At 41.7% G+C, this 14321-nt stretch overlaps 1 protein-coding gene across 1 annotated transcript; it reads right to left on the reverse strand.

The window, feature by feature from the left end:
• Window positions 1-3374: 3374 nt before the first annotated feature.
• Window positions 3375-13240, reverse strand: CD28 (CD28 molecule). The gene is made up of 4 exons (XM_062498496.1): window positions 13165-13240; window positions 6560-6913; window positions 6186-6304; window positions 3375-3515 (listed from the first exon to the last, which is right to left on the reverse strand). The coding sequence occupies exons 1-4, from the start codon at window positions 13217-13219 to the stop codon at window positions 3375-3377; spliced, it is 669 nt and encodes a 222-aa protein (XP_062354480.1). The 5' UTR covers window positions 13220-13240.
• Between the last annotated feature and the right edge of the window lie 1081 nt (window positions 13241-14321).

Raw genomic sequence — 14321 nt, forward strand, 5'->3', positions numbered from 1 at the left:
TTTGGCTCCTGGAAGCAAAGAAGAGCCAGGCTGTTGTTTTGTGCTGTGCTGGAGACATGCAGAACAGGAATCAGCATGCAGGGGGTTGGAGCTGCACAACCCTTGGTTGACCCCTTGCAACATATGTTGATTGCTGTTCTGATGTGATGACTGCAGATCAGATGTTCATTTGACACTGAGACCCAAAAGTGGGGGAAAGGAGGATGAAAAATTAAATCACTCTTTGGCAGGATTATATTTGTATTTGAATTAAAAATGTGTAAGGCAGAAAGCCCTACTGATTTACCTCTGCCCTCCATGAGAGCCAGTTTCCAAGTTCAGAGCTGCAGCAGAGGGAGGTTTCTTTATACATCATCCCATAAACAGCATATAGACCCCAAAGGCAGGGCCAGGGAGGGACAGGACTGTCCTGGCATGTTATGCATTGCCTAAAACCAGATGGAACAAATTAGGATTGCTGTATGTTGGATATGCTAATCCACATATGCAGACTCGAGGCTTAACTGGCTCATTTCTCGGCAAACATTTTATTTTAGTCCTTTGCAGTGGTGGATAAAAGGAATTTACTGGTAACCCATCTCCAACAGTCTGTAATTCATGTCCCTATAGAGCTTTAATGTAACAGCAATGTCCATTTTAACACAGTTCTGGGACTTCTCATGTCCTGATTCTCCACATTTTTTCCTTTCACATTTAGGGTATTTTCCTGTATCCTCCTTCCTTTTTGGTCAGTCAAACAAATTAATACTTGTTGCAGATGTTTCAGGACTTATTTTCCAGTATCATGTCCTGGGAGCTACCAGTGTGTTTTAAATATGGAAAGTATAATAGTGCTAGGGGAAAGAAAGCAAATTATACCAATATTTGCTTTAGAAAGTAATACTTCCCTCTGACTAGCCTCAGGCCTAATACATTCATTCAAGATTTAATTTACTGCTTCTATTTAATAATTTTAAAAGGAGATTGCAAAAAGTATAATAAGACTCTAGGGAATATAGATGCAATGAAATAGATGCATCCATACCTAAATATGCATATATGCAGTTTACTCAAAGAACATCGATTCTGTTTCGTAGGTTTGATAGGCATTTGCCATCTCACCTTATACTTGCACTAGAAGTTGTGATTTTCCACAGCAAGTGATCATACATGCCATTGTGTTGTACAATGGCAGCCTGGAGCTTGGTGAGACAGTGCCATACCCTGACAGAAAGCTGTGCTCAGCCTGCTGCTCTCTGCTGGGAGAGGCTGCATGCCCCAGCACAGGATCACTCCTATCTCCGCTCCACGTGAGGAGGGAGGTGACAAGGAATTAGCATCCTGCTGTCAGTGCCAGGCTGGGACCATGCAGCCATGCCCATGTGTCCTGCCTGGCTCCTGTCCCCCTGCTCTGTGCACATGTTCCCTGCTGCTTCAGCTGCAGCACTGATGTGCAGTGTGAGCTTTTCAGGAAAAGAGTGTAAAAATTGTAAATGGAAAAATGTCAGCTTTGGAGTGTTTGTGCATGCAGAGAGGGGAGAGGAGAAAAAATAAATAAGACCTTGTTTTGAAGTTCTTCGGTTGAATCATAATCTTTTGAGTTTGCTGAGCTGAACCAGATCAAGGCTCTGAGGGCCTGCTGAGTCCGTGACTGGCTTCTCATGCTGAAGGCCCAGCACTGCCTCTTGAGCTTTGTTTACCATTGCCATCGGGCTCTCCTGCCCCTGGCTGGGGCAGGGGGCACCCCACTGCTGCTCAGAGGTGGCACAGCACCCTCCAGGAACATGGCTCATGGTGATGGAAGACTCAGAGTGGAAGGTTTGGGGCCCAGTCAGCAAACTCAAATAAAATTTCCAATTTGGAAGTGCCAAAGTTGCTTTCTTGGCTTAGGAAGTCAAAGCAGATTGTTGTCGTGCTTCCATATCTCTACTTTTGTCCTGTCTTCTTTAAGAGGGAAAGAATCTTCTTATCCCACTTTGAAGGAAATTAAATGTTGTACAATCTGAATTTTATTTCAAGGTGAGAATTTGCTTTTTATTTCTTTTAATTTTTTATTCAGTAGTCTTTATAAAATAAACATTGTCTTCCTCAGTATGAAAAGGGATTTTATGCCAAGGCAACCCCAATTACAATTCAGGATGTCCTGTTGTTGTAAGTATACTAGATTGAAAGAATGGATCATGTTTTGCTAAAGACTTTGTCCAGCTCTGGCATGGACCAGCCCTGAAGAACATCTTTAGAGAGAAAAGTAACTTCCAGATAAAATGGAGTTCCTCAAAGTGCCCAGAACAGATCATGCAGATGTTTGAGAACTTGCAGGTCCAATTTACAAAGCTGGGAATCGAGAATCCCCTCACCCCCCAAAAACCGGACACTTATGGGAAAAGAAATTCAAGTGGTCTTTAGTTGCACATAAGTCAACCCAGATTTTTGAAAGAGCTCTGGTACAACCTGGGTGCCAGAAGATACGCATGAATTTTCAGGAAGACTCAGGAGAATACCTTCTGAATTCTCAAATTCAAAAAGTAAAAATCTTCTCAAAATCTGAGCTCTCTGTCTTCTAATGCTTCATATATGACTTTGCATTCTCTTGATTCAGAAGGCAAGCTAAAAAGAAATGGGTCGTTCATGATGAAGACAGATCTTTCTTCCTGTCCCACTTGTCTTAATTTTGTCTTCAGGTTGCTTGCTTTTTCAATCTATGGAGTTGCTTGGTCATGACTGCAGATGGCCTTAGGAACATTTACAAAGTGTCCAGCTTAAGGACTCGGCTGTTGAAGGTTATCTAGTTTTCTATCAGCTTGATTTGTCCTGGCAGATCATTTGTTCCATAGCCTAATAGCTTGGATGACTTCTGACTGACCTTTTCCTCTTTCTTTTAAGTATGTGTTCTGAACTTCAAACTGCATCCTGGTCTTGTAGAGAAATAAAAGATTACTTTTTGCATTTTGCCAGGTTTAACAACAACAATCTGAGGATTACACATACAGTGAAGGAAATTAAGGGTTAAATCTGAGGCAGTAGTTGTTGGAAAAGATCAGAAGTTGTGCTTCTTCCAACAGCTGAGCAAAACCACAAATGTTAGGAAGAGACCAGCGCTGAGGTCTGATGCCATCTTTCTGTCTTACCCACTGACAACCACCAACACAAGCTGGGCCTCATTTTCAACCATCATGGAGAAGAATTCTTTTTTTACTTCCCCCCTCCACCCACCCCCCTTTTTATATTGGTTTGTCAGTCTGGATTTTTTTTTAGTGGATCAAAGTTTAGTTAATACTTGCTGTGGTGTAGATATCCATGATCACTTGCAACAAACACGATGGGAAAATGAGAGGCTGTCCTTCCATGCCTCAGAGCAAGGGACTGCCGGGAAGCACACGAGGCTCCTGGTGGGATCAGGGCTGCCAGGACCGATACGCAGTGTAGTCTCGTGTTGGTGCATAGGATGGGTAGCCCTTGTTCTTCTGGTATATTGGGTGCCGGGGGGTCATGTTCATGTAGTCACTCTGATGGTACTTCTGATTTTTGGACTTTTGCTGTGGGAGAAGGGTGAAGACAACTGTGAAAACTTTTCATTTTTAACCGCCGACAGTTCTGGCCCTAGGTCCGTATGCAGGGAAGCAGGCATATTTGTAAGGCAGATTCAGGTTTAAATACATTTACAAAAGAATTGGAACACATATTCTCATCAAATAATCTATGGAATTTGCCCAACCTGAAAGTAAGTCTCCTGCTTATCTGGTGAGAGATTTACAGTGTTAGTTCTTCAGGTAAAGGAATGCTACACACATCTTTCCTCTCTCATCTGTAGAGTGATTCAGCAGAAACAACAGAGTTTGAGCTGTGAAAGCTGTCCTCATTTATTAGGAGGAAAAAAGAAATTAACTCAAACAGAATAAGAGCATGAAAAATCACCCCTGATTATGGTTTTCCTACCATTTACAGTAGTAAGACACAATGCATATGTTGTTCTGAACCTTCCTTCAAGGAGTGAAAGAATCAGAGTAGATGTTAATCCTTTGTCTACTATCTGGGCCTCAAGAATCTTATTTCCATTGTTGAATTCCTGCTTATAATACCCCTGTGAGAAGAGAAGGGAAGGGAAGCATTGGCTGTTTCAGAAATAAGAGTAGCAGAAAACTACTGGTGAAATATTATGCCTAAAATCACAGAGGAAATATGTGGCTACAGCAGTATTTCAGCCTCTGACTGCTGCAGGCTGTGTACAAGGTTGGTGGTTTTTACATTGCTTAAGGCTTTATTGATCAGGGATAAGTAAAGTGCTTCCATGTTTTTTTCCTTAATACTGATCATACCCTCTTTTGTAATCTCCTTTTTACTGAAATTTCCTTTCCATGTACAGAAATAGTTGTATGAAATATGCTGCAGTATACATGCATATGATGCTGTGGAATTGGAGGAGGTTTGCAGTAGAAAATTTGATGGCTGAGTTATGTTGTGTGTGCAGAGTGGGGCAGTTACTGTATTAATGTTATATATATGCAAAGTGTTGAATGTAAGTTACATACTGCTTAAGGCATGTAATGCAGTCAACACATGTAAAGCATTAAATACAAAAGCTTTATCTCTGTGTGTACATCTCCATAATACAGGATTTCTAATTTATCTAGGAGGTAGTTTTGCATGGGAGAAAGACATTTTTCTCGCATGAGTATTGTTAGGCTGTTACAGGATCAAAGACTGCTACTTTTGCAATGGAAAGCAGTTTTCCTTCAGGGAAGGAAGAACTGTATGAAAATAGACAAATCTTTAGCTGCTTTCAGGAACTGATCAGGCTTGCCATGTCTGTCGAGTACCACAATTCAGACTTTTTTTACCATTCACAAGTCTTCTAGGCAGCTGTATTTACATTCAGCAACGCACTAAATACATCCACAATCAGAATACATGTTATCTGAAGAATGCTACCAGCAGTAATAACAGCAGGTAAAAACTGATGCAGCAAACAGCACACATGGCAGTGCAGCCTTGTCACCCTTGCTGGGGACAGACATGTTAGTGGCAAAATGTGAAGCCTTTAGGTAACAAATGAATACAGCACAAAGAAAATGGTTCAGATTGTAAATTACGGATTTAAAGCTACAGCATCTCATCTGTGGCACAGCCACAGCAGCACAGCACTGTAACACCAGCAGCTGCTCGTAATCCTCTCAGCTCTCCTCAGAGTCAGCCTCTACAACAGGGCGCAAAGAAGAACCACTTAACCGGCCTTTGCATTTTCCTGCGGCAGTGCCCCCTTTGATTGTTTTCCATTAGAAATAGCCACAGACTGAGAAAGTGTCCTTTTGTGAAACACTTAGCAGATCTCAAGCTTCAGCTAGCAGTGATAGTGGCTTTCTCTATACATGGAACATTTAACCCGGCAGGGACTCTGATCCCTTTATACAGGCTGCCTAATAATTGTGTTGAAGATTTCTATTTAACAACAAAGACAGAGGGGAAGTCAGGGTGCAAGAAATTGAGTTCTCTTGTGTTCAAGACTTTCTCACATGGAGCAAGAAATGTAAGTTGGCTCTGGAGATCACAGTCCTAAGACTTGTCAAGGAAAATGTGCTTCTGCTACCCCTGTATCACACCAGGAGAACTGGATGTGACTTGGACCAGTCAACTCTCCAGAGAGATTAGAAAGCAAAAGTTATGAGCCGTAAGGCTGCCTCAGCTTTCTTACTGTTGGTGTACAGACAAGGGACCACTGAGATCCAGGTGCTCCTGTTCCCTTGTAGTCAAGCTGCCAGAAACAGTGGTTGCTCAAGGGAATTGCTGGATAGGAACAAGACACCAGTGCAGATGATCCTGGGCTGAGGGCTCCCTATGGATTATTTTATTGTAGGTGAACTCCTGTTAGTACAGTCTCAAAGGATTTTGCCAGAAATGCTTGTAGTTCTAGATTTTCCTGACAGGTTCAGCTGGCAGAGGTGTCCCAGTATTGCTGCTATGCAGGGCACTGCCAACTTTATGGCATTACTATTTGCTGCACGACTCTACTGCAGAGGCCTGACTGCCTGCCTGAAGAGCATCTGGTGTTTCAGCTCTTTTGGGGTACAGCACGGGTGTGCATACATAGCTGGGATGAATTGTCATCCTGTACTGAAAGGGTATCAGAGTTAGTGGTAAACATGGTTAAGTATAGCCTGAGAAATGAACTACTAGAGCATACAGAGCAAAGGAAAAGACAGGTTTCTTACCCAGTAGTTAATACAAACTGCAGTTATTAGCATACTGTAGAGTGCAAGAATTCCAGTCACTGTTGCCAGAATCCACAAAGGAATTGTAGACTGTGGCTCTTGTATTTGGGTGGGTGTCTCTTAAGGAAAGAGCAAAGAAAACTTTAAGTACATGAAATAAAAAAACATTGATCTCAGCTTTACTCCTTGTTCCAATGTATCATTTTTATCAATCATCATCTTAAGGTCTCTTCTTCAGGAAGTCCAGAGCAGGAATATAGTTTTACCAGTAAATCCAACTTTTTTTTTTTTTTTAAGGAAACAAACTGCCTCCAGACATTATGTAGGGAGTGTGTATAGGGAGGATACTGGCCTACAGAGGTTTCTCAGCTTACCTTTCACATGAATGACAGTCCCGTTGCTCTTCTCGTTGTAGACATATGGGGGTGGATACATGACCTCAATTTTGCAGAAGTAGATGTCAGTTTGGTTGGCATTCATGTTCCAAAGATTGAAGATGACTTTGTTTTTATCATGATCCCCCTGGCAGTTGAATTCTTTATTTGAATTGTTGCTGAATATGGTTGTGTTCCATGAAATAAAGCAAACTTCAACTGAACTGTCCGTTCCTTTGTGTAGCGAAGCTCGAAATTCCTTCCCTGTCCCATTGTATGTGTAGTTGCAAACTAGAGTTGCAGTTTGGTTAGCTACAATGAGCAAAGGATGCTGAGCCACTAAAATCTTGTTTTCTGGAAGGGAGGGGAGAAAGTGAGAAAAGCATTTGTTTATAAAGTATAGTAAGAGACTTCAGAACCACACATCCTCCCATGCAACTTTTCTCCATCTCTTCTCTCCCCTGTTGACACTCCCTGCCAAGGAGTACAAAACCACCCATCTGCAGAAGGCGTTTCTCACAGGAGCTATTGTTCACCAGTCCACCTGGATGTAAACAATTACATCGTCTCTAGGGGAGACTATGAGATCAAGATTGTTTTTCTTCAGAGTCAGAATGCTAGCAGAGGCAGTGACCTGTGATTAAGATTTAACATCAGAGCTCAGAAGCCTAGTCTGCATCTGTGTGCATGTATGAATATGTAAATATGCTTTACTTAGCAAGCAGTTTCCCAGGGAACATTATGGAGTGAAAATACTATGAACTGACACTGCAGCCAGATAAGACAATATTATTAATACATTTGCTTTTTAATTCAAGGACTCCTGAAGAGTTTGCAGGTGGATGTGCTGAACCATTTCAAGGGTTTGGACCTTGGGCAATGAACACTAAAAGCATGAACTGCTATCATTTTAATGTAAAATAAGTATTTTATCTAGCTAACAGCTGTAGTAGATTCTTAATCTATCAAAGGACTCAGGAGCTGACTAATTTGACACTGCACTGGCACTTAGCACTTGAATGGCCTGAAAAAAAACCATGTCACATGAATGTATAATTGCATTTTAATTGACCAGACTGATACATAAACAGGAAATGTTTTCTGAAGTGTAGACCTCTGTGCTATCATCTGCCAAACAATGAAACACAGCAAGGACTATGCAGAAAGACAAATTCTTCCAAGAAAAGTCATCCTGTACAAATGAGGCCCTTTTTTTTCAAGTGATGACCCCTAAGTAAGGGGAAGGCAGTTGTGGCTTTCAAGCTAGAGACTTGCCAAAGCTTTTGTATGAGTGCTTAAGTCTTTATGCAAGCTCAGCTGCTATGAGATCTGGAGTCTTTTACAGATCCCTGAGAATCACTGTGGCTGTTAGAATGGCAATTGCATCTCTTGTCCTCAGAATGTGGTGGAAACCTAGATTCTTCCTGCTTAATCCCTGTGGTGAGACTTCAAAAAGGCTAGTAAGAGAAATTAAATGGGAAGGAGGCCAGACCCAGAATGCCCAGAAAATTAGAGTTTGAAACGGTTGTTAACAATATTTAGGACCAAGTGATGCTTACTGTATTCATGCCTGCACAAGATGATGAAGTACCCCAGACTCTTGAGCAGGATACTCCTTTGGGATGAATATGGTCCAGGGAGAAAAGTAAACACAAAGAGATGCATGAGATGGCCAGGACTAGTGGTAGGGTGTGGGCAGTAAAATCAACCTTTGGCTAGCAGTTACCAGCAGAACTTGTGAATCTGCTGAAGTTGTTAATTTTTCTCATTGAAAGTCTCATTTACCAGCCCTTGCTTCAAATGAGAGGAGGAGATGTGAGACAGGGAATGCTCTACGGCCTCATCTTTAACAAAGACAGATTGTAGCCTGTCTTCCTTGTGTCTCTTTGCTCAACATTGTTAGTGAGGGGGTGGAGGAGAGCTCATAACAGCTCTGAAATCCCATGTTCACAGGCAACCAAAACACTGTGAAACTTTGAATGAAGCATAACATTTCCAGGCTTTCCAGCAGAAAGAGACAAAAATCTTTGAATCCTAGGATAGAATGGCAAAGTAAGAGCAGAGAAGGTGAGTCTTTACTCAAGGTGGTGCCCGTGGTGACTTTTCATCAAAACGAAGACATTTCAGCAAAACAGTTCAGTTTCCTTGAATCAGCATTTTCCGACAAAAGCTCTCACATAAGCTTATAAGGCATTCTAGTAAGGGGCAAGATTTGGATTCCACCTCTTCAGATAAGGTATTTGATCATATTTGTGTTGGCCAAAAAATTGATCTTAGGCCCACGTGGCAATTTACAAGTCTGCAGCAGAATTGTTCCACCTTTAGCACAGCAGAATTCTACCCATCTCATTTGAGACAGAGTTATTCTGCTGCTTTGCAGTATTTGTGCACTACTACAATCCTGATTGTCACAGGGACTGAATACACCTTCAGGGGAGACCTTTTCTGTCTCAGAGCTGACAACCAAACTAGGGTCCCAGAACAGACAGAAGCGTTACACTTAGAAAAGTGCTTGCCTGTTTTCATTGCATGTACTTACAGAAAACTAATGGATATTTATTGCTCAGCCTGATCACATTTTCTCTGTGGCCAGAGGAAAGTCAAAGAACACTGAAAATCTCATCACTGAGGGAATCCTTTCAGAAGTTATTTAGACTCTTCTGCAAACCATAATGCCTTCCCCCCATCTCTTTTGCTGTCATCAGCTAACCTGGATTCCTGATGTTTAGACCTGTGCTTCATGCCTTGAGCTCCACTGTTTAACTACAGCTCTGGACTATTTATGTCCCTGCCATGATGCAGTGCTAATTGGCAATCAGTCTCTTTTGATACACCCACCTAAAATGATAAATTCCTTCAACTTATTTTTACCTCTTGGATTTATAATCCAAGCTGTTTGCCTTGTCTTGCAGGCTAGACTTGATAACCCAGCTCTGTGCTGCTGATGCTGGGATGCAGGCTGGCTGAGCAGTGGGAAAAAGCTCATTTGTGGGTCATTAAATGAAGACAGCTCCTACACGTTGAAGCTAAGCACCCAAATCCATTTTCACAGAGTAGTTCTACTAGTTCAAAATGAAATTAAAGGACATATTTTTGTTTTCATTTATAGGATGAACTCATTAGCACCACATGAATTGATTGGTTGGACTGCAATGCCAACAGGGGCAAGGCAAGCTTACCCCACTGGCATGTTGGACAAGCCCTGCTGTCATCCTCCTCCTCTGGACTTGGAAGTTTTTTTGAATTGAAGAAAGTCAGTCATGCTAAAATGTGTGCTAGTTACATGGGGAAGACAGAGTAATGCCTAACCTCCCTCACTTCCCCTGTGACTTGTATAGGATTTGACTACATTCTTAGTAGCATCTAGCCCATTCTGAGCAAACATGGGCTGAGGCTGCTTTTGCCTTCATAGAGACAGTTTTTGCTCCTAAGTGTCACTCTGGGTTTGTTAAATGGTGAAACTCTGAAATATTTAGTAGGTGTTTCCATTCCCCTGAATAAGGTTACGATTGCCACTGAGCTGTGTTCAGAGCTGTGTTCAGTCATGCTGTGTACTTATAAATATCTATATGTTGGTCTTACACAGCCAGGAAAATAGCAGTTATGAAAAATCATTGTTTACAGTTTCAAAAAGTAGTGACTTAAAAAATTTAAAATTATTTCAGTCAGTGCACACAAACTGCAAGCCTTCTCAGGATCTTGGGATTTATATGCAATGGTGTGTAAGATCTCTGAATGCTTGTTAAATTATTTTATAGATTATTTGTAATGCTGGACATTTCTTGTAACCACATATGAAGGGGTTTGGGATCATGAAGCAAAATGCTGTCCATCTAGAATATCTGCAAACTACTGACTCTCTGACCATCGAACCTGATGCAAGCAAAACTTCATTGAAGGTTTCTATTTTTTCTATTTGCCAAGAAAGTGAAATAGAGTTAACAAAGTATGGAAAATAACTATTTTGAGGTGTTGTTTTTTTTCTTTCTCCATAACTCTTCATGAATCATCATCAGCTATTGGAAAAAATATTCTGCTAAAATATTTAGTACTCTTCTTCCTTTTTTTAATGCCAGTTGACTTCAAGAAGCTATTTTCCAGAGCGAGGTATTTAGGATAAGTTGACATTTCTATAAGTGCAGGAAAGAAATGGCCCACTTAATTCCCTGGGGGGATAGGGAAAAACCTAACTGAAAAAACTGAAAGGAAGTTTTTTAAGCCACAGGCAGAACGGCACACAGGTATATTATAAGCACAGCTTTGTTTTTTGTTTTTTTTTTTCTGCTGCTGGTCTGTTCAATTATGTTTACTCTTCTTTCCTAGGTACAAGGGTCCTTCTCATTTATTTTGGTTTGAGGCCACCCAGCTGTGTGTCTGATGTGCAGCTGGGGGATCTTCTCCTGGCCCTTACAGACCTGCTTTCTGCTCAACTTTCCTGCTTTGCTGAGAGTACTGCAGGCAGCACAGTACTCCAGAAAGCCCAGGTGACACTCTTGCTTTAATCAAACCCAGTGTGAACACAGGGCGTTTTCTTGCCAGTTTGTGATTTACTTTTTTAAAACAAGAATTAGTTGATGTCATCCTACCCTTGGCTAACCTTTCCTCATCCATCTTTTGCATTCTGGTAAGCTTGGTAGGTTAAAGGTTGATTTTAACCCCCAAAGACCATAAGCCAGAAGGTTATGTGGATAGTAAAAAGATGAGGTCAGTTGTGGTACACTGCAATGGGGACCTGCTTGTATTACTTATTTCACAAAATACCAGACACTTGATCTAGCTACCTCTCTGACAGACCACAGCAAGGTAATTATTTAGCCAACAAAAAGGGGAGGAGGACAAACTTTGTAAACATTAGTGTTTCTGCAAAATGGAAATGACTAAACTAATATTTTAAGTCCATTTCTATGATTTAAACTCAACCTGCAGCAGCCACTGATATAGTCTAACAACAGGACGAATTCTGTTTTGATTTTCCCAAACCAAAATATCTGAGGCTTATAATGCACTTCATGGCTTGAGGAAGTCCTGCAGGGTTTTGACCTGCCTTAATGTTTTCCATGTACTAAGGACCAGTCATCTTGAAAATGAAGAGTGAAGAAAATAGCTGGGGAAAGGATGAGAGCCCTGAGAAGCAAATGACCTCATGTGCTTCTCTTTAAGAAGCTGAACAATCTTGGTGAGTCTGTTGGAGAAACACAAGTTCTTCATGCAAAGCCAGCATATATGTGTCTATAAAGCCATGGTGTAATGCCCATGTCTGAGAACCACACACTGTAATTTATTTTGTTGCAGTTCAAAAGCACTGCTTAAAAGCTGTTCAGACCTCATGGAAATGTGTTCAGAGCTGTTAACCTACGGCTGATATTTATCCCCTCCTGGAATTAATGTCTTCTTTGATAATCCAGGGGCCTGCTGTGGAAATAATTATGATATTGCAAACACAGAATTATAAACATGGGAAAGGACAAGGAAGAAAAAAGCTATGATTTTTTAAAGAAATGTAGATCACGGTGTCATGCAAACTAAAATGCCCTCATTGAGGAAAAGAATTATGGAAAAATAATGTAGAAATGAGAAAAAAAATAGATTTGATTGAATCTCTCATACTAGAAAAAAGTTACTTTTTAAGATGTTCTCTATGTTAAAAAATTTGTACTGGAAACCAGATTTTTCTTCCTATCTGCAACTTCCCTGGAAAATACAAAACACTGATATTTGGAGAAGACACAATAACAACAGGTCACAGACTGCAGTCTGAAAAATTGTCTGTCTCAAGATTATCATAGCAAAATCCAGCATCTCTTGCCTTGCTCTACATTTTAATGTACCTATTGGTAAGGCATGTCAGGTCTGAACATAGGAACACTGCATCAGCAAGCCAACCCCAAGACAAATACCCTCAGCTACAACTACTGAAGAGTCAGGAAGATTCACTAAGACTCAGGATTTCAAAATCACAAAAAGATGTTTTTCCTGAAGATCTTCAGAAAGAAACTAGATGTTTAGTAAGTAGCAGAATCACTAAACAATGCACAAATCAGAAACTTGGCAAGTCCCATCCTCCCATGTTTGAGCTCAGTAAGCGACTCTGCTTTGGAGCATTTATTTGCTAATCCTGTGAGGATGTCGTTGTACTCACGCCGGAGCCCATGACACCAAGGCAGGCCATGGGGGAACCTAAAGTTTTACAAATAGATTTGGGGATGTGAAGACTCTGCCCCAAGACAAGCGCTGGCACCAGGTCCGCTCAGAGCTGCTGCCCCCAAGAAAAGGCATTTGTGAGCAGAACATGTAAAGCCCAGGGGGTAGGTGAAATAAACACCACTCTCCCGATGCTTGGAACTTCCAAATGGATCTGGAGAGAAATTGAAAGGAGGCTCTTGGGTCGCATCTTGGTAGAATACTTGTGGCAGGAGAAAAATTGGCCTCTTGGTTATATCAAGTTGATCCATTTGCGAACTCAGCAGCATGCTGCCTCTCCCCTTTCATCCAAACAAGAAGAATTTGTGCAAAATTAATTCAGAGTTCTACCAGGCTTTCTACCCCCTGATGATAAAAGTGAGAAAAAATAGGGGAAAGGATTGAATTGTGGGGGGTTTTGTTACCTGTTACATCAGCAGTGCGGATGAAGCAGAGCACCACGAGGATCCCCAGGAGCATGGTGCTAATGGTGGGCACTCTGCCTTGTCTCCACCCCCTGCAGGCACTGCTAGGACTGCCAGGGCCCCACAGCACCAGCCTTCCTTCCTTGTGGGGCCAGGCTGCACCCTCAGGTGTTTCTCTCCTCCTCCGTCTGCAGCAGATGATGCGCTGCCAAGTAAAACTACTGTAACGGCAATGCTCGAACAGGAAGTCAAATTGTTTGATGATTTTAGTCTTAGGAAGTTGCCTCTGCAAGGCTCAGTAATGCTTAAAAAGTGTTGGAAGCCTGCATTTCAAGGGACTGTCAGCCCTGTATTGCCAGGTGGGGTTATATTTGGTGCTCTGCAAGGCTTCTCCTGTCAGGGAGGAGTGGGCTTCCCTAGGGATGCAGTGCCTTTTATTTACCAAGAGTACATACACATGTACACTGGTTCCATTATCATGGGAGATGCTAACACCAGTTTCCAAGTTCCTGGTGGCCAGATCTGGCCCCTGAGGAAGTTGTGTGCTCAGGAACCTTCACCTTTTCTCACTCCTAGGAGCAGAAGTCTTCCTCTCTTGGCCTGCCATGTTGCTTCTGCCTGTTTTCCCAGCCCCTGAGAACGCTGACATATTTTGGCAGTAGCTTGTTCATACTCATTTCTCTGCATCTGCTTGTTGCCTTGAATGCAGAGCCAATAGTGCAGGAAATTGTGATCTGGAATACCTTCACATTTTGAAAATTACCCCAATTTATGAATGAGTGTGACTGTAATCCAATTAACATCGAAGTAAAGGCAGCATGCAACAAGCACATAACTCAGTCAGTGCTTCCATGGAGGCCTTCTTATTTAAAGTTTTTTCTTCAGCTCATCAGGTAAATGCTCCCTCTTCCTTTGCTTTGCAAGCCCAATGTCACCTCCTCCCTTGCAAGAGCAGGTTGTGAGAGCCAGGTGATGGCATTTATAACCATGAGGAGCTCTGGCAATTAACTATTTATTTTGGTCCACCAAAGTAGAAATATATAACTGTATCAATGCCTGTCACTATCTTTGATTTATTTGGGAGAAAAGGGAAGGTATTTAGCGGGAAGATTTTCAAAAAAATTGGGTGGTTATAGAAAGGGATGGATGACCATGTG

This window comes from Cinclus cinclus, chromosome 9 (genome assembly GCF_963662255.1).
Source record: "Cinclus cinclus chromosome 9, bCinCin1.1, whole genome shotgun sequence".
NCBI lineage: Eukaryota > Metazoa > Chordata > Aves > Passeriformes > Cinclidae > Cinclus > Cinclus cinclus.

What these genes read in the sequence shown, in the direction of transcription:
- CD28 (XM_062498496.1), bottom strand. Translation starts at nt 13,219, where the DNA reads ATGCTCCTGGGGATCCTCGTGGTGCTCTGCTTCATCCGCACTGCTGAT. An exon ending in GACTGTCATTCATGTGAAAG is followed by an intron (nt 6,305 to 6,559) that starts GTAAGCTGAGAA and finishes TCTTTCCTTAAG; the next exon opens with AGACACCCACCCAAATACAA. An exon ending in CAGTTTGTATTAACTACTGG is followed by an intron (nt 3,516 to 6,185) that starts GTAAGAAACCTG and finishes CTTCTCCCACAG; the next exon opens with CAAAAGTCCAAAAATCAGAA.